General features: G+C 39.7%; 2 protein-coding genes across 11 annotated transcripts; both read left to right on the top strand.

Moving 5' to 3' along the window:
* Positions 1–27,648, top strand: Letm1 (Leucine zipper and EF-hand containing transmembrane protein 1). 10 transcript variants are annotated; one of them, XM_073956393.1, is made up of 6 exons: positions 1–203; positions 568–826; positions 23,468–25,509; positions 26,161–26,265; positions 26,326–26,622; positions 26,693–27,648. In XM_073956393.1, the coding sequence occupies exons 2-6, from the start codon at positions 751–753 to the stop codon at positions 26,849–26,851; spliced, it is 2,679 nt and encodes an 892-aa protein (XP_073812494.1). In that variant the 5' UTR covers positions 1–203; positions 568–750; the 3' UTR covers positions 26,852–27,648. The 10 variants fall into 10 exon arrangements, with proteins under 10 accessions (XP_073812494.1, XP_073812492.1, XP_073812500.1 ...); XM_073956391.1 differs by having other exon boundaries at positions 1–145; XM_073956399.1 differs by having other exon boundaries at positions 1–145; positions 589–826.
* On the top strand, positions 8,193–9,538 carry vrs (versager). The gene is made up of 2 exons (XM_073956402.1): positions 8,193–8,639; positions 8,704–9,538. The coding sequence occupies exons 1-2, from the start codon at positions 8,334–8,336 to the stop codon at positions 9,436–9,438; spliced, it is 1,041 nt and encodes a 346-aa protein (XP_073812503.1). The 5' UTR covers positions 8,193–8,333; the 3' UTR covers positions 9,439–9,538.

Consider the following 27,648-nt stretch of genomic DNA (forward strand, 5'->3'; position numbering starts at 1 on the left):
GATTGCGTCTGTGAAATTAATTAGAGTGGCACCTCTACACAAATTCTAGTCGAGTCCGGCAACCGCAAAACAACAACAGATGATGAGATGAAAATTAATTGTTAATCGTGAAATTGAAACTTCTAGCGACACCAATTTTAAAAAAGTAAATATTAAAAAAAGTGAAAAACGTTTTAAAGAAAAAACCTAATCGAACAAAGATTGTAGGTAACGAATTAAAGTTGTAACTTTTCGATTTTTTCTTCTGCGGTTTGTTGTGTCGGCATTTGTGAATTTCTTGGTCAGCAACAACAACAAGAGAAAAGACGAGATCGCAGTTGACCCAAAAGAATTGTGTAATACATAGTTTTGCAAACAGCGTGTACTGAGCAGCATTAAAGATTAATAAAGAATATAGAAAACAAATAAGAGAAAATAGAAAAGATATCGTTTGTATATAGCAGAGAAATAAAAGAAAAATAATATATCTCGCGCTGCATACTACTGTCGTGTGCAAGTGTGTGTGTGTTGTTGAAAGTGGAAAAAAGAAAATTGATTGTTGTTGTTTTTTTGTTTTCTATTTCATAGTTTTTCTTCTTCTGCACACAGATTCGATTCTGGCAACTAATCCACAATAGTTACCTCCCCAAAACAGCGATTCTTTAATAAGAATCGAAAACTGGGAATAAAAAGAAATAAAAATAACTCTTCGATAATTGCCCATAAGAAGTTAACGTCAAAACGGAAAAATAACAACATCCCATCAGCAAAATGAATGCCTTTGTGCGAAATTATAAAAAGTGTGGTGGGGGCCTGAATAAGCATGTTGCTTTGCCCACCAAGAAATGTAAGTAAATAAATAAATTTTTTAGTGATTTTTGTTTTTTTCAGAAAGGGTAATAAAAACCCAAAAACTTTCCATTGTATTTGCATGCAAAATCAAAAGTGTTCAATAGGAAGGTTTATTTTTTTTGCATGACGTGATTGTTTTTATATCACAGCAATAATGGGGTTGCCATCGTCCGTGAAAAAGTAAGGGAATATTTTTTAGGAAATCAGTTTCAAGAGTTTATTATTGTGCCAAACTACTATTCTACTTATATTTTTCAGACTCTGTGTCAAATTTAACATCAAACTGAAATGAAGTTATAGCATTTGCCATGATTATGTGTCCTAATGTAAACATAGCCTTATTAACGATGGCAAGAGATCGTCAAAATGAGAGTTTTTAAACTTAAGGAGAAGAGATTAATAAATACAAGTGTTTTATGATGTTTTATATTATAAAGTTTATAACCATTTAATAGAATTTATTGAGGATTTTGCAAATTTGACCTTAAATTAATAAAAATAAACGGCAATGTAATGTCCCTGCATTGTAAACATAGCCGACGATGAGAGAATCTTTGAGAGTTTCTGCTCAGAAAGGGAAATGAACACAATAAATACACGATGAACAGATGTTAAGGGAACGACAATTTGTGAGAAATTAATGCATATTTCTGAAAAAAGGGTAAGAATTATTGTGATTTTGCATACAAAAATGAAACAAATATAAGCTCTGTTCCTTTACGTGCAAGAATCTTCAAGTTTTACCACTTTTTACTCGAAAAGCGTTCCTTTACTTCAGACTTCATACAATTCATATGGTAGCAGTTGACTACTTTTACCGGTATTACTATTTCAAAATTAAAGGAATAGACCAATAATTTGTGTGTTTTTGTAGGTATCTTTGAGGAATAATGTACCAATTACAAGTCTTTGAAGGAGTAAAGTTTGTTGTAGTGTCATTTGGCGTTAGCAAGACAAGATTTATCATATAAATGTTGATAAACCAAAACTAGTCAACAGACTACTTTAAAAATAATCGTAAGCAATGTTTACCATAATTTCCAAATGTTAAGCCTCTTTATGTCTAGTTTGGCAGCTCCCCACACATCGTAGCGAAATTTTAACTAAAGATTGTACTCTTTAAGAGTACGTGCTTCACAGCATACCCGCCTTGCACACTGAATGCTTGGGTTCGATGCCCATGCTACACAACATCAAGTTTTCAACGGTGGCAAATATACGCCTCATACTGTAGACCTTAGGTGATGACCCTTAGGGGCATTTACTGTAGAGTGGAGGACCCTTAGCGGCTGCGATTGTAGGGTAGATGACCCTTAGCGGCGTCTACTGTAGAGTAGATGGCCCCAAGGGTCGTCTACTGTAGAGTAGATGGCCCCAAGGGTCGTCTACTTTAGAGTAGATGGCTCTAAGGGTCGTCTACTGTAGAGTAGATGGCCCCAAGGGTCGTCTACTGCAGTGTAGATGGCTCCAAGGGTCGTCTACTGTAGAGTAGATGGCCCCAAGGGCCGTCTACTATAGAGTAGATGGCCCCAAGGGTCGTCTACTATAGAGTAGATGGTCCCAAGGGTCGTCTACTATAGAGTAGATGGGTCGTCTACTATAGAGTAGATGGCCAAGGGTCGTCTACTGCAGAGTAGATGGCCCCAAGGGTCGTCTACTGCAGAGTAGATGGCCCCAAGGGTCGTCTACTGTAGAGTAGATGGCCCCAAGGGTCGTCTACTGCAGAGTAGATGGCCCCAAGGGTCGTCTACTGTAGAGTAGATGGCCCCAAGGGTCCTCTACTGTAGAGTAGATGGCCCCAAGGGTCGTCTACTGTAGAGTAGATGGCCCCAAGGGTCGTCTACTGTAGAGTAGATGGCCCCAAGGGTCGTCTACTGTAGAGTAGATGGCCCCAGGGGTCGTCTACTGTAGAGTAGATGGCCCCAAGGGTCGTCTACTGTAGAGTAGATGGCACCAAGGGTCTTCTACTGCAGAGTAGATGGCCCCAAGGGTCGTCTACTGTAGAGTAGGTGGCCCCAAGGGTCGTCTACTGTAGAGTAGATGGCCCCAAGGGTCGTCTACTGTAGAGTAGATGGCCCCAGGGGTCGTCTACTGTAGAGTAGATGGCCCCAAGGGTCGTCTACTGTAGAGTAGATGGCACCAAGGGTCGTCTACTGCAGAGTAGATGGCCCCAAGGGTCGTCTACTGTAGAGTAGGTGGCCCCAAGGGTCGTCTACTGTAGAGTAGATGGCCCCAAGGGTCGTCTACTGTAGAGTAGATGGCCCCAAGGGTCGTCTATTGTAGAGTAGATGGTCGCAAGGGTCGTCTACTTTAGAGTAGATGGCCCCAAGGGTCGTCTACTTTAGAGCAGATGGCCCCAAGGGTCGTCTACTTTAGAGTAGATGGCCCCAAGGGTCGTCTACTTTAGAGTAGATGGCCCCAAGGGTCGTCTACTTTAGAGTAGATGGCCCCAAGGTTCGTCTACTGTAGAGTAGATGGTCCCAAGGGTCGTCTACTGTAGAGTAGATGGCCCCAAGGGTCGTCTACTGTAGAGTAGATGGCCCCAAGGGTCGTCTACTGTAGAGTAGATGGCCCCAAGGGTCGTCTACTGTAGAGTAGATGGCACCAAGGGTCGTCTACTGTAGAGTAGATGGCCCCAAGGGTCGTCTACTGTAGAGTAGATGGCCCCAAGGGTCGTCTACTGTAGAGTAGATGGCCCCAAGGGTCGTCTACTGTAGAGAAGATGGCCCCAGGGGTCGTCTACTGTAGAGTTGATGGCCCCAAGGGTCGTCTACTGTAGAGTAGATGGCCCCAAGGGTCGTCTACTGTAGAGTAGATGGCACCAAGGGTCGTCTACTGTAGAGTAGATGGCCCCAAGGGTCGTCTACTGTAGAGTAGATGGCCCCAAGGGTCGTCTACTGTAGAGTAGATGGCCCCAAGGGTCGTCTACTGTAGAGTAGATGGCCCCAAGGGTCGTCTACTGTAGAGTAGATGGCCCCAAGGGTCGTCTACTGTAGAGTGCTTGGTCCCAAGGGTCGTGTACTGTAGAGTAGATGGTCCCAATGATCGTCTACTGTAGAGTAGTTTACCCCAAGGGTCGTCTACTGTAGAGTATATGGCCCCAAGGGTCGTCTACTGTAAAGTAGATGGCCCCAAGGGTCGTCTACTCTAGTGTATATGGTCCCAAGGGTCGTCTACTGTAGAGTAGATGGCCCCAAGGGTCGTCTACTGTAAAGTAGATGGCCCCAAGGGTCGTCTACTGTAAAGTAGATGGCCCCAAGGGTCGTATACTGTAATGTAGATGGTCCCAAGGGCCAAGGGTCGTCTACTGTAGAGTAGATGGCCCCAAGGGTCGTCTACTGTAAAGTAGATGGCCCCAAGGGTCGTCTACTGTAAAGTAGATGGCCCCAAGGGTCGTCTACTGTAAAGTTGATGGCCCCAAGGGTCGTCTACTGTAGTGTATATGGTCCCAAGGGTCGTCTACTGTAGAGTAGATGGCCCCAAGGGTCGTCTACTGTAGAGTAGGTGGCCCCAAGGGTCGTCTACTGTAGAGTAGATGGCCCCAAGGGTCGTCTACTGTAAAGTAGATGGCCCCAAGGGTCGTCTACTGTAGAGTACATGGTCCCAAGGGTCGTGTACTGTCGAGTAGATGGTCCCAATGATCGTCTACTGTAGAGTAGATTGCCCCAAGGGTCGTCTACTGTAGAGTAGATGGCCCCAAAGGTGTCCAACTATAAAGTAGATGGCCCCAAGGGTCGTCTACTGTAGAGTAGATGGCCCCAAGGGTAGTCTACTGTAGAGTAGATGGCCCCAAGGGTCTTCTACTGTAGAGTAGATGGCCCCAAGGGTCGTCTACTGCAGAGTAGATGGCCCCAAGGATCGTCTACTGCAGAGTAGATGGCCCCAAGGGTCGTCTACTGCAGAGTAGATGGCCCCAAGGGTCGTCTACTGTAGAGTAGATGGCCCCAAGGGTCGTCTACTGTAGAGTGGATGGCCCCAAGGGTCGTCTACTGTAGAGTAGATGGCCCCAAGGGTCGTCTACTGCAGAGTAGATGGCCCCAAGGGTCGTCTACTGCAGAGTAGATGGCCCCAAGGGTCGTCTACTGCAGAGTAGATGGCCCCAAGGGTCGTCTACTGCAGTGTAGATGGCCCCAAGGGTCGTCTACTGTAGAGTAGATGGCCCCAAGGGTCGTCTACTGTAGAGTAGATGGCCCCAAGGGTCGTCTTCTGTAGAGTAGATGGCTCCAAGGGTAGTCTACTGTAGAGTAGATGGCCCCAAGGGTCGTCTACTGCAGTGTAGATGGCCCCAAGGGTCGTCTACTGTAGAGTAGATGGCCCCAAGGGTCGTCTACTGCAGAGTAGATGGCCCCAAGGGTCGTCTACTGCAGAGTACATGGTCCCAAGGGTCGTGTACTGTAGAGTAGATGGTCCCAAGGGTCGTGTACTGTAGAGTAGATGGTACCAATGATCGTCTACTGTAGAGTAGATTACCCCAAGGGTCGTCTACTGTAGAGTAGATGCCCCAAGGGTCGTCTACTGTAAAGTAGATGGCCCCAAGGGTCGTCTACTGTAAAGTAGATGGCCCCAAGGGTCGCCTACGATAGAGTAGATGGCCCCAAGGGTCGTCTATGGTAGAGTAGATGGCCCCAAGGGTCGTCTCCTTTAGAGTAGATGGCCCCAAGGGTCGTCTACTGTAAAGTAGATGGCCCCAAGGGTCGTCTACTGTAAAGTAGATGGCCCCAAGGGTCGTCTACTGTAAAGTAGATGGCCCCAAGGGTCGTCTACTGTAAAGTAGATGGCCCCAAGGGTCGTCTACTGTAAAGTAGATGGCCCCAAGGGTCGTCTACTGTAAAGTAGATGGCCCCAAGGGTCGTCTACTGTAAAGTAGATGGCCCCAAGGGTCGTCTACTGTAAAGTAGATGGCCCCAAGGGTCGTCTACTGTAGAGTAGATGGCCCCAAGGGTCGTCTACTGTAGAGTACATGGTCCCAAGGGTCGTGTACTGTAGAGTAGATGGCCCCAAGGGTCGTCTACTGTAAAGTAGATGGCGCCAAGGGTCGTCTACTCTAGAGTAGATGGCCCCAAGGGTCGTGGTCGTCTACTGTAGAGTAGGTGGCCCCAAGCGTCCTCTGCTGTAGGCTCTGTGTGTTATGGTTTTTCCCTTTCGATTTAATTTGAAAAGTGAAAATACGTACCTTGTTGTTTTCGTGTTAGCACTGACATATTTTGCCAACTGACAAATAATTGATTTTCCTTTTTTGCGTTTTCTTTTCTTTTGCATTTCTCATAAACTTGAACCAATTGAAGGTTATCCACTTGCAGAAATTGGTTTAATGCTCTTAGTATATACCACAAAGAAAAAAAGAAAAAAACTACAATATAAGCAAACTTTTAAGACAAAAGCGAAAGCGCAATACTTTTAGACAAAGGGTAGGCCAAATTCTATTTGGCAAACATCAATTATGTTATCGTGTAATGTGTAACAGGAAAATTTGTGTACTTTAATCTCGCAAAGAAACAAAACATTACAAGTTTCAGCTTGTAAAAAAGAATTGTAATTTTGTGGAGAGGAAATCTATTGATGGACTTTTTAAAAACTGGACACAATTCCTTGCTAGGTACATCAAGTTATCGTAAGAGTGGAAGATTTTCATGCATAATGAGAATGAGGGCCTCAATTTTGTCTTATATAATAAACATATAAGAAAAGGTATAAAAATGGTTTGTTTAAGATCGCAAATTGTACAGGTGTTGTTTTAAAAAGCGGTATGCACATTATTTGATTAGCATTATACAAATTTCAAAAATATTCATTGGGAACTCCGAAATCAGAAATAATCATGTCGACATACAAATTATACATATGTATGTACGTATATTATTAGTATGCGATTTCTTCTTTCATAAACTTTCTTTGGTATTGCATCATTTCGAAACACTTCACACACATGCATTCAGAAAAGTGTGCACTTATGCTAGACAAATTGTCACCAAATAAAAGTGGCATACGTCTCATTGTGTCTTTTGATAAATTAGAAATGCCATAAAAAATAAGCAAAAACATGTTTAATTTGATTCGGAACTGACACAAAACAGTTCGATGACCCACTTTTGTATTTTAAGATTTTTAAGGAGTGTGCTTTTACTCATATTTTTTGTGTGTGAAACAATGTGGGTCAATGATCTTCTTGTGTTCAAAATACATACAAAGAAATGACAAAAATTCTCTTTGTCCTGGAAAGATCGATATCAGCATCCAATGAATTTTGTATATGATGATTTGGACATAAATTACGTTTAGTGTCACCACAGAAAGGGTAATTGTTGGAAAGAAAGAAAATACATTCTTTTCAGATCTCCTGGAAGATATTTGGGCTTCAGAGGAAGGTCTTTTTTTTATAACAGCACAGAAGAATTCGGTGCCAACGTGGTGCAATGGTATGCACACCCGCCTTGCACGCTGAAGGTCGTGGGTTCGATTTCCCGCCAGGCAAACACAAACATTTTCAACGTTGGCAAAATACCCCTCAGTAATGTTGGCGACATTTTCTGAGTATTTCAGCCATGTAAAACTTCTCAACAAGTGGTGTCTTAGGACACGCCGTTCGGACTCGGCGATAAACTGTGAGTCCCATATCATTGAGCTAATATGAATCGGGGTGCACTCATTGATATGAGAGAAGTCTCCCTTGTCCCGTATGGGATGTTTGTGGAACAATTATATAGAAGAATTCGATGTTCCCTCTTATATGACCTTTTAGATTTCTATTGGATATTTGGATATGTATATTCCATCCTTTACCCTTCTATCAGAAAACGTTTGGTCTTCAATCACGTGATCTCTTGCACTTTATTTATCAAGTCGTCTTGGTTATTTTTCAAAGAAATAATTGTTTGTTTTTCTGTTGGAAGACCTTAGAATCAAAGTAATTTTATGGCCGTTTGTAAGAAGACACGTGGATCTACTTTTGGAAGATATGTTGGACTTCTATAAAAAATATCTTTCGGTCTTCTATAAAAAGTACATTTGGTCTTCTAGCAGAAATTCTACTTTTGGTCCTTTCTCAGAAGACCATTTGGTTGTCGGACTAAATTTGAGTTTCTATCAGAAGGTCGTTCGACCTTTTTTTATTGCTAATCAGAAGCTCCTAAGTACTCCTTGAGAAGACTGTTTAATCTTCTTAGGAGACATTTTTTGGTTCTATTTTTGAAGGCCTTTTTGGTCTTCTTTGAGAAGTCCTTTTGAGACTACTTTATTGAAAAAAAACAAACAGCTTTTAGGACATCTTTTGGCCTATCTTCCGATCAGAAACCAACTCCATCAATTGGAATAAGGTCATGCAAAAAACTCCCATTCCATTTTCTACTCTGAAAAACAAACAAGTTAGCTTTTCATTTTCTTTCCATAAAAAAATCAAATCGTTCAAAATCAATTTTCTTTTTTTATTGAAAAAAAGTTTATTTTTTAATTTGTAATTATTTCGTGAGCTCTAAATTTTCTTTCGTAAAAAATTATCAGCAACAATGAGTGTACCAAAGAAAGTTAATCGCCATGTTTTGAAGGCTCTGAATGCATTAAGCAATGGCAATATTAACAAGCCAATATCACAGACGGCAGTTGTTCTTCAGGTGGAGTATCAAATGAGAAATTTGGTGCCAGTTCCAAATCTGGAGACCATGATTGAGCACTCGCTAAATGATTTAAGTGAAGTGGGCTTAATTGAAAAAAGAGGTAGATCTAAATTTGCCATTGGTCATTCTTATGGTATGACACCACCAGCAAGCCGACGACCATTGCCTCAGTTGCATAGGGAATATTTTCAACCGAGAGTAAGCTTGATAACCCATCTCCTATAAATTTGCCATTAAATTACCTACCATTTTATACCTTAAGGTTGCCCGCAAGAGAAGTGCCCAAAATTTAGATCCAAATTCAAATGTAAATCGTCACAACAGTCAAGAATCCATTTCTGGAAATGAATATGATCGTGCCCGTAAACGTTTAAGGACCAATAATAGAAAGTTTATCTTTGGTGGTGGCATGGTGCCATTACCAAAATCTAAAAATCATCGCAGACATTATGATAATGAAATTGGTTATTTAAGTGATGGTGCAGTTGAGGATTTAAATTTAAGAATATATACAGAATGGTTGCATAGAAGTCCACTTTTGGTAATGCCCACAAATGGACTACAGATGCAATGTGAAGTGGGTCAAGGTCGTCCATCGTTAGAAATAAGCGAAATTCAAAATCCGTCAACAACATCATTACGTGGCAAAGATCATCAGGATCAGACAAGTGAAATAAAATTGTTAAATGAACAAAAGGAATTGCATCGGGAAGATAAGGATGGACCATCAACATCTTCAAATCTAAATGATGAGCAAAAACTACCAAGCCGACTACAAATTTCAAAAGATCAAATGCTTGCGTCGGCTCAAGAAGATACGAAATCGAAAGAGGAGATTGCAAGAAATTCTTCAACAGCCACTTCAAATAAGGCTTCACAAAAGAGCATGGCAACAAAAAAAGAAATGAAAGTACAAGAAGGAGAACAATTTGATTTGACATGTGTCGAAGATGTAACAACAATTTTAGCGCCCAAACCACTTAGTTACTTAAATTAAAATATTTTGTGGTGTTTTTTTGTATTGTTTAATGTTTTATTATCTCAAATTGTTAAATATGTATTTTTATATTTTGTAATAATTTAAACTCTTTAAATGAACGGCGCAAATGGTCTTCTAATAGGGTGTTTTTATATGAGACTTAAGGGGTTTCTTATAAATTGACATTTGGATAGACTTTAAAGAACTTTCAAGGAACGTATTTCGTATATCCTTGTAATCAAGGACACTAGGGATGTTTGTAGAATATTTCTTCTATTAATATCAACCCAATTAAATGAAAAATCCAAAGATTTTGGATCTTTTTCAGAAGAAATAAATATAGCCAAAAATTGCTTTCTTCATAAAATATGATATTAGTTTGCCTTATTTCTTCATATTTCACGGTGTGCCTTAACCAAATTGAAATGAAAGGTGCTTACACCTGGGAAGTTTTTGCAGATTCTGAAACTACAATGCTCATAGATGAGAAATATCAAGAAACAAAAAAATCGCCGGAGGGATTTTCAAATAAATCGCGATTTAAGTTCACATTTTTAGGGGTTCTTTAAGTTTTCACGATTTTGCTTGGAAACCGCGAGTAGTTGTGAAATTTCTCCACAAGATTGACCTTTCTGATATTTTCGTAGGTTTTACCGTTTTTGAGATATTCAGAATCTACAAAAACTTCCCAGGTATAAGCACCTTCCGTTTAAAATTAGTTAAGGCGCACTGTGATTTGTAATATGTTTACAAGTTTCTTTTGTTCTATAACTCATGGTAAAATTCGGTGTAGAATATATCATCCATTGACACCAAACAGGTCAAAGGACAGATTGAAATTTTAATACATTTCAAAATTAACCTAAAATAAAATTTTTTTTCTCAATATATTCTTGTTTAGAGTTTCTCTACAGAATACTTTTGTTCTGTGACCCATAATGAAATTCGATATAGAACGTATCTTCTATTGACACTAACCCCATAAAATGAAAAACACGGGAAAAATATGGTACTTTTCAAAATTAACCTATTTTATTTTTTCTTGAAAAACTTGTAATTTGTTTTCCATTCGTTTTTATGTTTATAGTATCTCTACAGATTTCTTTTGTTCTGTGACCCATAGTGAAATTCGATGTAGAACATATCTTTCACTGGTTCTATGTACCGGATTGACCCGAGGAACCATCTTCTCGGCCAGGGGCCGTCACCTCAGCAACTACTTGTTCGTGTTCGTCTTTATTTTTATCTTGGGAGCGCCCTGTCCCGGAATGCCTGCTCCGGATTCTTTTGGTCCGTGCCGGGATTGAGCGTAACCCCGGGCCAAGGTTCTGCACCGTTTGTCAATGTCTCATCCACCATAGGTCGGTGTCAATGAGATGCAACGGGTGCCAAGGATGGGTGCATTTTAGGAACTGTTCAGGTCTGACCTACCTGAGGGAGTATTACGACAGGATTTATGTTACCGCGTGCTGCGCCAATATGAACCCCAATGAGTCTTCATCATCAACATCATCGGATTATGAAACTCCCCCGCAATCTCCCAGGCAGCAATATCAGCAGCAGCCATTAACACCACGCATTGCTGTCCCAGTTCCTGAGGATGTAACATTCTTGCAGTTTAACTGCGATGGTCTTCGAACCAAGATCAATGAGATCGTGGACTTTATGAGTCGGAGAAATATTATGGTCGCGGCGATTCAGGAAACGAAGCTGAGCAACAACTTCAGTCTTCGGAGTTGTGATGGATACAACGTTCTTCGCCAGGATCGCACGAGAAGTGGGGGTGGAGGGCTTGCCTTCCTACTGCACCAGTCTGTCCAGTACAGACCTATCTCGCCTGAGCTAGACTCTAGTGACCCATACTTGGAGTGTATGGGGGTAGCGGTAAGGTGTGGATCCGCCGAGATAGAACTGCTGAATGTGTATATCCCGCCGGTCAATAGCTGTGTCCCGCGTTATTTGCCTAACATCAGATCTCTGTTGCGAGGTGATAACCGGCTGGTCCTAGGGGATTTCAATGCACATCACGAGTTATGGCATTCAGCTCTAGGTAATGACCAGAGAGGTACAGATCTGGCTGAGCAAATAGATAGCTCCACATTCTGCACTGCGAACGAGGACGCACCCACCAGGATTAGAGGAGACTGCCACAGTTCACCTGACCATATCCATCGTGTCACCCGGTCTGACGAATGACGTGACATGGCAACCCGTCATTTCCCTTGGGTCGGACCATCTCCCAATTCTCATCTCCATAAACAGACCACCAGACTTCATAACCTCTGAACGCCGCACTTTCATTAATCATGGAAAAGCGGATTGGCAAGGTTTCAGAGAGTTCACTAATCAACGCTTCAGAGAACTGCCAAGTCCCTCTGATGTTCGGGTAGCAGAGAGGAAGTTTCGAGACATCATCATTTCTGCAGCCGCTCGCTTTATCCCTGCTGGTCGAATACCTGAAATAAGACCCAATTTCCCAGCAGAGGCGACGGGATTAGCTAATGAGCGTGATGAAGTCAATAGATAAGTCAGTGAACACAAGCGGAAAAAGTGGCTAGAACATCTGAAGCGCTGCAACATTGGAACCGGCTGTAATAAATTGTGGACAACGGTTAAGGCGCTATCGAACCCTGGTAGGAGAGACGATCGGACATCTGTCACGTTTAACGGCGTGGCTGTGACAGATCCGAAGAGGTGCGATAATTTATCGAGCACCCCGATAGCGACCGGAGGAAGAGAAGTGTTTTGCGTCGTTTGCGATCTCTTCCAGCCGAGGAAGAACCGCCACAATTTACGATGGATGATGTTGCAAATGTTATCCGAGGCGCAAAGTCATCCAAAGCGCTTGGACCTGACGGAATTTCTATGGTGATGGTAAAACAGCTGGGTGACCCAGGAGTCGAGTATTTAAGTAAGGTCCTCAACTTATCGCTAGCCACCCTAATTGTTCCCGATGTCTGGAAGATGGGCAGGGTGGTCCCGCTGCTGAAACCTGGCAAAGATGCCAGTAAAGGTGAGTCGTACAGGCCGATTTCGCATCTATCACCAGTAGCAAAGATACTCGAGGCATTACTCCTCCCCAGCATCAGAACGTGCTATCCACTTGCAGATCATCAACACGGGTTCCGGAAGCAGCACAGTACCACAACAGCACTGCACGCCACTTCCACATATATTGGACGGGGACTCAACCAGGACAAACCATGTCACAGAACAGTGATGGTAGCATTGGATCTGACCAAAGCATTTGATATGGTCAGCCATGCTAGGCTTTTCGAGGATATCGAGAATACTACCCTCCGGCCTTGTCTGAAACGCTGGGTCATCAACTATTTGTGTGGTCGCCAGTCATACGTGGAATTCAGAGACAGGAAATCCAAACCCCGTAGAGTGAAGCAGGGAGTTCCCCAAGGAGGGGTGATATCTCCGGAACTGTTTAACCTCTACCTCTCTGCAATTCCACGCCCTCCCGACGGTATTGAGTTAATTACGTACGCGGATGATTGTAAACTCATGGCGTCAGGTCCCAATATCGGTAACGTTTGTGACAGGCTAAATGCCTATCTCATTGATCTTGTAGAGTTTTTCCACGAGAGGAATATGAAATTATCCACCACTAAGTCAACAGCCACATTGTTCACCACATGTACGGCGCAAATGAAGCTCCCACTGAATGTGCAGATCGACGGTGCAATTATTCCGACCACAAACTACCCGAAGATCCTAGGGGTCACATTCGATAGCATGTATAAGTCGTCCCAGCATACTACAGTTATCTGCGATAAGCTGAGAAACAGGAACAAGGTCCTCAAGTCCATAGCCGGCAGCACTTGGGGTGCAGATAAAGAAACCTTGTTAACCACATACAACGCGATAGTTCGGTCTGTGGTAAGCTATGCGGCGCCAGCGTGGTTTGCTAACGTAAGTGATACGCATTGGAATAAACTACAAATCTGTCAGAATGCTGCCCTGAGAACAGCTACAGGGTATCACCTCATGTCTGCAGTGGACCATTTACATGAGGAGACAAAGATCCTTCCTGTGCGTCGTCACAACAGGATGCTGACGATGCAGTACTTGCTTGGATGCTGTAGTCAAGACCAACCAAATCACCATCTGGTGGACATGCCTGAACCCCCCAGGCGAGTTAGGGAGGATCATAGAGATCTAGAGAGAGAGGTCCAAAGATATAAAAGAGAACCTCTAGATCAACGTACATACCAGGCAGGTTTAGGAGACATTCATACTGATGCGGTTGCAGAGGCTCCGACAGCCTACAGTGTGAACATCGTCCTCGAAGATCATCCACCACCCGTGGCAGCGGAAGAGCAACAGCTGCCAAGACAAACGAGAGTCGTGTTGGTACAACTTAGATCTGGTTGGAGCAGCCGCCTCAAGTCTTACTGGGCCAGGATTGATGACACGCGGAATATCTGCCCGGCATGTGGCACCGGTCCGCATACTACGCAGAACCTGTTTAACTGCCAAGCCAACCCGACTGACTTAACTCCTCTCTCTCTCTCTCTTTGGACTAATCCTATTCAGGTGGCGTCCTTTCTGAACTTGGAACTGGAGGCAGAGCCGAATCAATAAAATAAAGATGTACATGTACTTGTGGAAGCTGCTACAATAACAACAACAACATAATATGAAGACCATAGGGAAAATTTTCTGTGACCCATAGTGAAATGCATTGTAGAATATATCTTCCATTGACATCATTCTGCTAATTTAAAAAATAGGGGTATATTTTGCAACATTTCGAAAATAACCCAACCAATTTGTTTGTGATAAATGGATGATCGAAGTTTCTTGTTATAAAGGTCAAAAAGATTCTTTCTATAGAAAACTTAATGTTTTGCTCACAGAATCCAAAGAGTAGTCATATAAAAGTTCCGTCAACCAAATGTAACTATTTCACACATCGTTGGTCATATGGTTGTATTTTTCAATATTCTTTGTTGTATATTGATTACTGCTTTTTGTTTAATGTTTACATAAGTTATTAGATCATTCGAAATTAACACCACCAGCATGATTGCTTCGTCATACCTGTTGCTGCTGCTGCTGCTCTTTCTTACCTCAGATCTTAGTTAGTCACAATAATAACTTTATTATGATTAGCACTTGTGAATCTAAAGATGGCAAACGATAATGTGTAAAATACAACAATAGCTATGAAATTAGTAAATAAAGAAAAATGGCTAAAAACAAAACGGAAACAAAATAACAATACGACAGCAAAACAGAAATAAATGATAATGACGTTAATGATGATGGACATGATGTGAAGAAAACAAGTTCAAAGATAAACAATACAATAAATAGAAAGTGTTTCGATTAGATACGAAGGATTGTTTAAGATAAACGAGTTTGAATTGTAATAAAACGAAATAATGGAGGACTTTAATGATTAACTTTTTCTATGTAGTACCTATTCTTTGTCATGGAAAACTTAATCTTAAAATTACTTATCAATCCATATGGACGTTTATCAGTAATTTGAAACTATAAGAAGAATTGTGAAACAATAATTGTAAAAATTGTGGGTTAATCGTGATATTAGTTTAAATATGGGCAATAAAAATGTCAACGAAAATTGTAGAAAATGGACTATCTAACCTAAATTCTGTAGATAATGTCATGTTTTTAGTCTTCCATTTGTTATGGCCGTTTAATAGTTATGTATTATACATATTTACAGTTTTCTTTTGTTTGGTGACTAAGAGTGAGGTTTTATGTAGAATATTTCTTCCATTGGCATTACCCTCCCAAAATGAAGACAAAGGTGAGAATTTGGCACATGTCGCAAAAGTCTCAACTTTAACACACACTTGTTTATTTGTTAAAAATTTTCAATTTGTTTGTGCTATTTTTTAATTTACATACATATTATGCCCACAGACTTCTCGTGTTCGGTGTCTTTAAGTCAAATTCGATTTAAAATATTTCCTCCTTGTGACATCAAAGGCCTAGAATGAAGAATTAGCAGAGATAGGTATACACTGTGTGTAATTTTTTGAGTCATGTTTTATTAACCATATTCTGACACCACATTGTGATAGAACACCAAAAAAGAGAAGACACGTGTCGCGCCGTTTTTCCCTATCTCATCAACTTTCGCGGTTATAGGCCTACAAAAGTTTGAGGCTTTGATGTAAAAAGGGTCATTTAGTCTGGACTATATCTTCCAAACCGTTAGGAAATTTGAATTTATCTCAGAGACAAAGTTGTAGCTCTTGTCTTAAAGAACAAAAATCGTGAATACATATAATCCATCAAACTTCATCTGCAAGGTGAAAATCGCCATGGTCAAATTTCTTTTAAAATTTTTCTCAAGTTTTGTTTTACAGCTATCAAACCGCTCAAATTTGAAGCAAACAACCAACTACAAAAATGTACCTTAGATCTCAATAAACATCTTTCTAGAATATACGAACTCTGTAGAAACGGATCTTAATGGTCGAAATAGCAAAACAATTGCGATTTTGATCCTCTTTTCTCGGCTTCTGCTCCATAGATACTAATCCGTTCAAAATTCAAGAAAAGAATCAACCACAATAGTGTAGCAAAGCCATCAATGAACAACTTGCTGGAATATGCGAAATGTCTATGAACTGTCCTTTATGGTAAAAATAGCAAAACACTTTTGAAGCTATTCAAATTTTACACTTTTTTCTCCAATTCTGGTCCACAGATATCGAATTGCCCAAAAATTAATTTTCAATAAACGACTTTTTAGAACATATGAAGATTCTAGGAATGATTCTTAGGGCTGAAATTCACGAACAATTAAATTATTTTTAACATTTACCCCTGCTCAGGTTTGGGAATAACAACCTGTTAAAAACTCAAGGAAATTTGAAAGGTTTGTTATTTACGGACCTGAACAGGAAATAATGATCTAAAAAAATCAAATTTTGAGCTTGAAGAATCGTTCCTAGAATATTCATTTGTTTTAGGATCTTGTTTCTTGAAATCTAAGGTACATTTTTGTAGTTGACTATATCCTTAGTTTTTGGGCGGTTGCGTATCTTTGGACCAGAGTCGGAGAAAAAAGTATACAAATTGGATATTTTCAAAAAATTTTTGCTATTTTTACCATTAGGAACCGTTCATAGACATTTCGCATCTTGTTGGCACATTTAAAAAAAATTTCGAAATTAACCTAAAAATATTTCTCTCATCAAAATATACAATTTGTTTGTAATATTTTTATGTTTCTATTATATGTACATACAGTGGCGGCCATATAATTAAGAACGACATCGTATTAAAAATTCTTTAACTTGCTACGTTCCAAATATTTGAATATTTATATGGAACATAATTTGTAAATAAAATACAGGGTGAGTACTTTCAAATAAAGCCAAAACATGTTTTAATTCTCCCTCGTTTACACGAAAGAAACCACGATTTATTAAAATAGTCATAAATCTACCTGGCCACATAATTAAGAACGATATAAGTAAAGGTTACTTTAAGGTAATTTTCATATACAATATGTGAATATATCGTTATGTATTTTAGAAAGCGGTTACTTTGATCCATTTTTAGTATCAAATGTCCTTCAATGGTACATATTATTGAGTCTAAGTTTGATAATTAGGGCAAACCTAAGGTTTTCCAAAATTTGCCCATAATTTGACGAATTTATTTTATTTTTGGGATCTAAAGCCACAGTTTTGGCTTCCTCTCATTCCTTCGACCACGCTCTAAACGATACCTTGTGATTGTCGTTCCATAGTCGGCGCTTATTTACCCTTAAATTGGTTTTTACCCCACTTCTTTGAGTCCTTTACGAGGGAATTGTCTGGGAAATAGTTTCGTATGCGCCATTTGCACCTTTCAAAGCGGTAGTATTGTTGTCTGCAGTTGATAGACAGGAAATAAACAAATTATTTCGTTTTGTACAAAAAATTGGCCTAACGGTAAACCGAACAAAAATGAAAGGTTTAATATTTTGAAAGCATTCATGGCACAATGTCTTTGTGGGTGTGGTAGGCATAGTTATGTAAGACTTTTTAATCAATGAAGCTCTTATTAATATCAAAACCAGTCAAATCAATAATTTTTATGGATGAAAAGACAATTTTTGTATAAACTAATGTCAGATGTACATACACAAAATTATCGTGGAATTCGAGAATTCAAAACTTTATGTAATAATTGTTATATTCGGTGTGGAATTCTTCCAATTTTTGTATAGACGTTATATTATTGTTTCATTTCCTTTCTACTACCTGCAGACAAAAATCCTACCGCTTTATAAGGTGGAAATGGTTCTTACGAAACTATTTCCCAGACAATTCCCTCGTAAAGGACTCAAACAAGTGGATTAAAGCCAATTTAAGGGTAAATAAGCGCCGATTATGGAACGATAATCACAAGGTATCGTCCAGAGCGTCGTCGAAGGAATGAGAGGAAGCAAAAATTGTGGCTTTAGATCCCAAAAATAAAATAAATTCGTCAAATTATGGGCAAATTTTGGAAAACCTTAGGTTTGCCCTAATTATCAAACTTAGACTCAATAATATGTGCCATTGAAGGACATTTGATACTAAAAATGGATCAAAGTAACCGCTTTCTAAAATACATAACGATATATTCACATATTGTATATGAAAATTACCTTAAAGTAACCTTTACTTATATCGTTCTTAATTATGTGGCCAGGTAGATTTATGACTATTTTAATAAATCGTGGTTTCTTTCGTATAAACGAGGGAGAATTAAAACATGTTTTGGCTTTATTTGAAAGTGCTTTGCCTTTACTTTATTTACAAATTTTGTTCCATATAAATATTCAAATATTTGGAACGTAGCAAGTCAAATACTTTTTAATACGATGTCGTTCTTAATTATATGGCCGCCACTGTACATATACAGCTTTCACTTTCTTTGGGACCCATGATCAAACTTGATGTAGAACTTTTTATACCCTCAGCTTTTAGGCTAAAGAGGGTATTTACACTTTGATACGGCCAAAAATGTGCCTCATCGAAATAATGGTTTTAGACCCCAAGTATGTTTGTACGATATCCGTTTCAGACAATTTTGAGTCGATCTAGCTATGTCCGTCCGTCTGTCTGCCTGTCTGTCTGGCTGGTGCGCACGATAACTCTCGAACGGATCAATCGATTCGGTTCAAATTTTGGGTATCGAAATATTTTATCCAGATTTAATTTAAGTTCGAACATGGGCCATATCGGTCCACTCCTTCAGGTACCTCCCCCACAAAAGTTCAAAAATGTTCGGAAAAATTGTCCGAATTAGTCCATACTTTGCACATCGTGACATTTCTACCAGACATAGATGAGGTTCCAATATGGACCCTATTGGTTCACTCTTTCGGGTACCTCCCACACAAAATTTTGCTTAAGTGCAGTTTAAGGCCTGCTCTCGAATCACTTTGATTTTTGTTGCAGCCACTTGTATTCACTAACCCCATTACGACGATATAATTTTTTTCAGGAGCAAGTCCATATATCCTCAGAAATCAGCATGAAAACTGCAAACAACCCATATAATACCATGTGTCGTAGTTGGAGTGCACGATAACTCGAACGGATCAACATATTTGGTTAAAATTTTGGGTCTTTCAATATTTTGTTCAAACTTAGTTTAAATTCGAAGATAGACCATATCGGTCCACTCCTTCCGGTACCTCTCCACACAGGTTCAAAATTTTTCGCCAAGATTGTGGGCATGATAACTCTAGGAGGAATTAACCGCATTGAGCCAAACTTTGCTATTGGTAATATTACTTTCAGGCACAGATCGAGTTCTAATATGGACTATATCGGTCCACTCATTTGAGTACCTCCCACACAAAATTTGGAAAAAGTATAGTTTAACAACTCCTCTCTGATCTTATTAATTTGTGACGCAGCAGGTTGCACTTGCGGCCCCTGTTACGACGTTGTAATTTTTTTCGTGGGAAAGTCCATACTTCCTGAGATAATGACCCAAAAAGGTCCAGAAAATCCTACCGGCACCACCTAAACTGGCTAATGTGTAACATGCAATCCCACGGCAGCGGGTTCTTTCGTACCGGATTGACCCGAAACCATTGTGTTTCGGCCAGTGGCTGCCAACACAGCAAAAAACCTATGCTTATACGTAGGTTTCTAGCTGCTACAACAACAACAACAATGTGTAACGTAATCCTTTAAGAGAGAAATCGATTTAGCTCAAACTTTGTAAATTGAAAAGTAAAATTGTAATATATTTAAATTCAGAAAATTAAGTACAACATAGTAATTATATAGTCTGTAAGGAAAATATCCATAGACTAATAAAGAAAAAAATATTTCCTACAGATTTGTATTAGGTCCGAATATGTACTACATCGGATCACTCCTATGGGTACACCCTACCCAAAGTTTGGAAAAAATGCACTCGTCTTGAATCATTCTGAATTTTGTTGCAAAATGTAGTTTTTTGCGGCCCTTTCCATCCTGGAAAATTTTCCCAACAGCTAAAAAACCTACAGAAGTAGTGTGTTAACTTTTTTTCTTCGGGTACGTGGCTGAGGGTATATCTCTGTCGGCTCAGCTGACTGATACTTTCTTACTTGTTTTATTTGAAAATTTTGCCTATTAGGGCGAAGATCATTATACCCTCAGCCTTTAGGCTATGAAGGGTATATACACTTTCATACGGGCAAAATGTGCCTCATCGAAATAATGGTTTTAGACCCCAAGTATGTTTGGACGAAATGTGTTTCAGACAATTTGGAGTCGATTGAGCAATGTCCGTCCGTCTGTCTGTCTGTCTGGCTGGCTGGAGCGCACGATAACTCTCGAAGGGATGAACCGATTCGGTTCAAATTTTGGCTTCCGTAATATTTTGTCCAAACTTAGTTTAAGTTCGAAGGTGAGCTATATCGGTCCACTCCTTCCGGTACCTCCCCCACAAAAGTTCGAAAATGTTCGGAAAATTTGTACGCACGATAACTCTTGAAGGGTGTAACCGATTTGGTCCATACTTTGCCCATTGTGGAGCGTGTACCAGACTAAGATCAGGTTTTAATATGGACTCAATCGGTCCACTCCGTCGGGTACCTCCCACACAAAATTTTGGAAAAGTTCAGTTTAGGAACATCTCTCGAATAGCTTTGATTTTTGCTTTAGCAACTTGTATTCACTGCCCTCCATACGACGGTATAAGTTTCATCAGGGGCAAGTCCATACTTCCTGAGAAAATAGCCTGAAAGTTGCAAAAAACCCCTATGACACCGTGTGAGGAGGTTGGAGGGCAAAATAACTCTCGAACAGGTCTGCCGATTCGGTCCAAAGTTTGGCCTTAGTAATATTTTGTCCAAACATAGTTTAAGTTCGAAGATAAACCATATCGGTCCACTCCTTCAGGTACCTCCCCCACAAAAGTTCAAAAATGTTCGGAAAAATTGTGCGTACGATAACTTTTGAAGAGAGTGGCCGAATTGGTCCATACTTTACACATCCTAATATATCTACCAGATATAGATCAGGTTCAAATATGGACTATATTTGTCCACTCCATCCGGTACCTCCCACTCAAAATTTCGGATACATGTTCACTTTAAGACCTGCTTTCGAATCACTTTGATTTTTGTTGAAGCAACTTGCATTCGCTGCCTCAATTGCGATGGTAAAAGTTGTTTCAGGGGCAAGTTCATACTTCTTGAGCAAACATCCCTGAAGTTCTAAAAAACCCCTATGGTACCATATATAGTGGCTGGAGATCCATTCTTTTTAGTATCTCCTCCGCAAAACTTTTGATATTAAATCCTAATCAACATTTTTGTCAGTTCAAACGCCCAAAATTCTTAAAACTCCCTAAATACATGCGTTTTGGGGAAAAAAATTGTTTCAATATACACAGGCTGAGGGTATATCTCTGTCGGCAAAGCCGACTGATACTTTTTTACTTGTTTTTAATAATATTTTTAATTAATTTCTCGTTAGAGTCGAGCTTAATGGCCAAAAGGGAAGCCGAAGATTCGAACCCACACAACCACTACTATGTGACATGATTCGCCGTTGGTAGAGGCTCTTCAGACATATCGGCTGTGGAGCGGCTTCGCTATCATCTAACTTTTACAACGCTGAATATTTGTTCAATCATTGTATGGCTTTCATGACAAACTCTTAGCGCAGTCTTTGAAAGTTATGAGTTTGGCTCTGAACACTAACACACCGTGACAACACTTTTTTGAGCCAGCCTGGCTCAGACTGATTTTATTTTTTATCTGAAAATTTTGCCTATTAGGGCGAAGATCATTTTTAATATTAATTTTAATTAATTTCTCGTTAGAGTCGAGCTTAATGACAAATGATGCAATTGAAAATGGAAAGCCATTATCAAAGGAAAGCCGATTAGGGGGAGATTTTAGCACATTTCGAAAGAACCTCTAAATTAACCTAAATTTTTATGCTTGTTAAATGTCCAATTTGTTGCAGTATTTTCTGATGTCTATATAAGATCTGCAGATTTCTTTTGTTCCATGACCCACAGTGAAATTCGATGTAGAATAATTCTTCCATTAGTATCAACTCTCTAAAATGAAGATTAGGTAAGGGATTTGGCAAAAAGTTTAAAATTACCTAAAAATATTTTTTTCATCAAACATAATTTTTTCGTTATATTTTTTTGTGTTCATATTTTATCTGCAGATATCTTTTGTTCAGTGATCCATGATAATATTTGATGTAGAACATTTCTTCCATGAAGATTAGGGGGAGATTTTTGCCGATTTTGAAAGAACTATCAAATTTACCGAAATTTTGATTCATGATTAATGTCCAATTTGTTTGTAATATTTTCTATGTTTGTATGAGATTTACATATCTCCTTTGTTCCGCGATCCATAGTGAAATTCGATGTAGAATAATTCTTCCATTGACTTCAACCGTCTAAAATGAAGATTAGAGGAAGAATTGGCCAACTTTTGGAAAAGCCACCAAATTAACCTAATATTTTTTCTTATTAAAATACCAAAATTGTTTGTAATATTTTTTAATGTTTCTATGATATTTATAAATTTTATTTGATCAGCGACTATTGGTAATATTTGGTATAGAACATTTCTTCCATTAAAACCATCCCTCTAAAACGAAGATTAAGGGGAGAGATTCGCACATTTTGAAAGAACTTCGAAACCTTATTTATACCCTATACCACAATGTGGAAAAGGGTATAATAAGTTTGTTTTCCCAAAAATTCATGTAACGCCGCGAAATATTCGTCGTAGACCCCTCATGTGGTATACCAAACTTCATATCTCGACGAGATAAAGCGATTTAGCGATGTGTGTCCGTCCGTCCGTCCGTCTGTCCGTCCATTAAAAATTGTAATCAAGCTAGAGGCCGCAATTATGGACCGATTGTCACGAAATTTAGTATGGAGGTCGGGTTTGGACCAGAATAGAACTGATTAGTTTTTGGCGATGATCGTGAAATGTTAAAGGGATGAAATGGACCAAAAACAAAATTTTTGCTCGATTTTGTAGCCGCTCTGTAGGTCGCAATAATAGTCCGATCGGCGCGAAATTTTAAACGTAGTTTTGGTTTGAGATGAAGAAGTAGCGTGCAAGTCAACGGTATGATCGGATAATATTTAGCGGGTTAAATTGATCAAAACTTTTGTGTGAAAATTGGTAAAATTTCTAATGCACATCTTATAACAGCTAGCCCGGAAAGCTAGTGCACAGGGATAGTGGTATAGGGTATCACATGGTCGGCCCCGTCCGACTATAGTCTGTTCTTACTTGTTTTTTAAATAAAAAGATTACCAATTTGTTTTGTGACTTTTTTTATGTATATATTATATTCACTACATTCTGTTGTACCATGGGTTATAGAGAAATTTGATGTAGAATGTTTTCTCCATTGACCCCCACTTCCAAAAGTTAAGACTAATGGAAGATTTTTTTGAAAATGCCCAAAAACCATTATTTTGATGTTTTTACCCTATCAAAGTATTTTACATATATTTAATGTACCATTCCTATCAACACCTACTAATCTATGTCTTCTTATTTTTCCCATATTTTTTTTTCCAGATACCACAACACACAATGGTTCCCATTTTGCTTTGAAATATCGCATAGAGCCATACAGTGGCCCCTCGGGTTCTTTGAAACATGTTAACCACAGCCGTTCAGCTCTATTGCCGGGCCACTATTATCTACCCTTGGCTGCTGGTAGCTATTATGACTCAGTTTCTGCAGCCTATAGTTATACTGCAAACCGTTACTTGCATCTCAGTCATCGTTTGTATGAACAACCCTCGTCCAAGGTAGAGGTCACTGTGCAGACCATGAAAAACAAGCAAAAGGAAAAAGTTGAAGAAATTTTAAAAGAGGTAGCCAATGGTAATGCAGCTGCCCCAGCGGCGTCAGCTGCTGCCGCTTCCAACACCGTGGAGGGAACAAACAATAAATTAGCTGAGGCTCCACCCAAGCAATTGGCTGTTAAAAAATCCCTCAAAACACGTATATGGGAGGAAATTGTCCATTACTATCATGGTTTCCGTTTGCTCTTCATTGACATCAATATTTGTCGCAAACTCTTGTGGCGTGTCCTTAATGGTAAAACACTGACACGCAGAGAAAACAAGCTGCTGGTGCGTACCACTTCAGATCTGTTTCGTTTGATTCCATTCTCGGTGTTCATCATTGTACCCTTTATGGAATTGCTGTTGCCTGTCTTTATTAAATTTTTCCCTGGCATGTTACCCTCAACATTCCAAACAAGCAAAGAACGTGAAGATAAGCTAAAGCAAAATCTTCAAGTGCGTCTGGAAATGGCAAAGTTCTTGCAAAAGACCCTCGACGAAATGGCCGTGCAGCACAAGGAACACAAGAGTGAGGAAGCCAAACAATTTGATAACTTTTTCCAAAAAATCAAAAACCCCACAGAATATGTTTCCAATGATGAGATCATCAAGTATGCCAAGAGGTTTGAGGATGAAATCACATTGGATTCATTGTCAAGGGAACAATTGGCCGCTTTGTGTAAGGTATTGGAATTGAACACAGTGGGTACCTCGAACTTCTTGAGATTCCAGTTGCGCATGAAGTTACGTTCCTTGGCAGCCGATGATCGTGTAATTTCCCGAGAAGGTGTGAATTCTCTGGTCCTCTGGGAACTGCAACAAGCCTGCAAGGCAAGAGGCATGCGTGCCTATGGTTTAACCGAGGAAAGAATGCGTACCCAGCTTCAAGAATGGATTGACTTGTCACTAAATGAAAAAGTACCACCAACATTGTTATTGTTATCCCGCACAATGCTTATCGCCGATGAAACGATGACCACAGATAAGCTTAAGGAAACCATACGTGTACTACCCGATTCATTGGCTGCTCAAACCAAGGCTGCTATTGGTGAACGTGAAGGTAAAATCGATAACAAGACCAAGATTGAAATCATCAAAGAAGAGGAACGCAAGATCAAGGAAGAAATGGAAGAAGAGAAGGAAGAAGAAAAGGCCAAGGCTGCCGATAAGGTATTGGTGGATGCAGCTGCCGCAGCTGATAAGGCGGCCACAATTGACATCACAAAGGAAGCCACTATGGTTGATATGGCCCGCGATGTAACAGACAAAGCTGAAGCGCCCGCTGCAGCTGCTGTTAAACCCAAGCCTGTGGTCCTCACTGCTGCCGAACAAAAGACCAAAGACGATGTGGCTGCCAAGGCCAAAGATGCCGAGGAGAAGACTCTTACCTCTAAGGATGTTGAATTGATCAGTGAAGCTCTGAAATCCCTGTCAAGTGATAAGAAAATGGTTGTCGAAAAGGAAACCATTAAAGATCTTAAGGAAGAGCTGGAGGAATACAAGGAAGATGTGGAAGAATTACGCGAAGTACGTCAAGTTGTTAAGGAACCTGTGCGCGAAAGTCGTGCCGCCAAAATGCTATTCAAAAAGGTTAATAGCATGATTGGTCAATTGGACAAGGTATTGGATGATTTGGAAAAGAAACAAAAGGAGAAAGTACTGCCTGGTGACGTAAGTGCCGAAGAACTGAGAAGGGCTGAAATCGAGGCAAAATCTTTGGAACAAGATATTGTACATATTGAGGATTTAGTAGATACAATTAAGAAGGTAAGAAAAAATTGAAGAGAAATTATGTTCTACGCCACAGTAGGTGGCCCTAGATGACATCTACTCTGCAGTAGATGACCTTAGGGGCTCCCTATACCACCATAAACGTTCCAAGGAGCCATCTATTGTACAGTAGACGACCCTTGGGGCCATCTACTCTGCAGTAGAGACCCTTAGCCATCTACTCTACAGTAGACGACCCTTGGGGCCATCTACTCTACAGTAGACGACGCTTGGGGCCATCTGCTTTACAGTAGACGACCCTTGGGGCCATCTACTCTACAGTAGACGACCCTTGGGGCCATCTACTCTACAGTAGACGACCCTTGGGGCCATCTACTCTACAGTAGACGACCCTTGGGGCCATCTACTCTACAGTAGACGACGCTTGGGGCCATCTACTCTACAGTAGACGACACTTGGGGCCATCTACTCTACAGTAGACGACCCTTGGGGCCATCTACTCTACAGTAGACGACCCTTGGGGCCATCTACTCTACAGTAGACGACCCTTGGGGCCATCTACTCTACAGTAGACGACTCTACGACTTTGGACCATTCACACTACAATAGACAATCCTTAGTGCCATCTCCACCGTACTACTGTTTAGGAGACGTTCCTAAAATTATACTAATTATCTCTTCTTCCAGTTGAAGCAAACCTCCGATGAGTCCAGACTCAAACAAATTGAAAATGTTCTCAGTAAATTGGACGCAGACAAAGATGGTGCCATTTCTGTCGATGAAGTTTTAAAGGTTGGCCAACATTCATCTTAAAATGTTTACAAAAGATGTATTCATGTTTCTTGTTCACAGGTCATTGAAGCCATTGGTCGTGAAAATGTTAAACTGGATGAAAAACAAGTGGAAGATTTGATTTCGCTGTTCGATAAGGAACAAGTTATTGAGACTCAAGATAAAATCGAAAAGGCCTTGGCCAAGAGTATAAAAGAAGCCGATAGTGTTAAGAAATTGGCTGAAGAAATTGCTGAGGCTGAGGCCGCTAAAAAGAATCTTCTAACTGAAGATCTTAGAGATTGTGCAAAGGTGGTGAAGGAAAATGCCTTAGATTTGGATGCGCTAGATAAAAAGAATGTTTTGAAATCAGCAGAGGTAGTGTTCTAATGTGTAAACTGTTAGATTTGTAATACATGTTAACATTTTGTTGTTTGTCTTTCCCTAGACCTCTGGAAAACCATCCGATTCAGCATTGCTAGAAGCAGCGGAAAAACAAAAGGAGAAAATTTTACCTAAAGCTGATATTAGCTCAGCCATACCACCCAGCATACCAACAACAACAAGTAAGACTACTCCAACAAACACTAAGGATAAAACGATATGACTTCGTGATGAAGATAAGGGGAAAAGTAACAATGCAAATATGGACAATAAACCCAGTAGCAAGAAGAACTAAGCAAAACAAAGAGATACTTTTCTTCCTTCCTTCGTTATTGTCCAGTTAGCTGTAGAGGATTACTTGGTCAATGTTCACCTGCGTATGTTGGGTGTGTTACACCTCTCCTCCTATAAGATGTTTCTAATTCCTTACTTAGTTTACTTTAATATTTAATTGGTAAATTTCGACATATGGGTTTTCATAAATGCAACATGTTTACAGAGAAATAAGAAAAACAACAACAACTACTTATTAGTACCTTATATGACAAACGAGAATTTTCAGTTTGAAACCAAGTCCCTTCCCTCCTTTCCTAATTTTAATTTTTTCCATAATAACCGTTTTTGTTGTTTTGATGTATATTAATTAAAAGAAGAAACAAATCCGAAGCTTAAAAACTAATTAAATAGAATGAAACGAAGGCTGTTTTAAGTGATTTCTAAATATTATTATTTTTTATTATTAACACGTTTTTTATTTGATTTCCTAACTTTCCATTGAGTTTTATTCGAGTTTCCTGCTTCACTGTCCCACATTGAAGTATTAATTATGATTCGGAATAAGAACTTAACTCTAAACCATCATAACCAATTAGCACAAAACCTTCTCTAATACAACAATGTCAAACAATGTTTGTATAAATTTAATATTGATATGTGAAAGCTGCTAAACCAATCAAGATAATAAAGATATTTTTTATATATTTATGTGTGAGTAATAAACCAAAAAAACAAAACTAAAAA

This window comes from Musca autumnalis, unplaced genomic scaffold (assembly GCF_047663935.1).
Source record: "Musca autumnalis isolate F117 unplaced genomic scaffold, ASM4766393v1 scaffold_5, whole genome shotgun sequence".
Taxonomy (NCBI): domain Eukaryota; kingdom Metazoa; phylum Arthropoda; class Insecta; order Diptera; family Muscidae; genus Musca; species Musca autumnalis.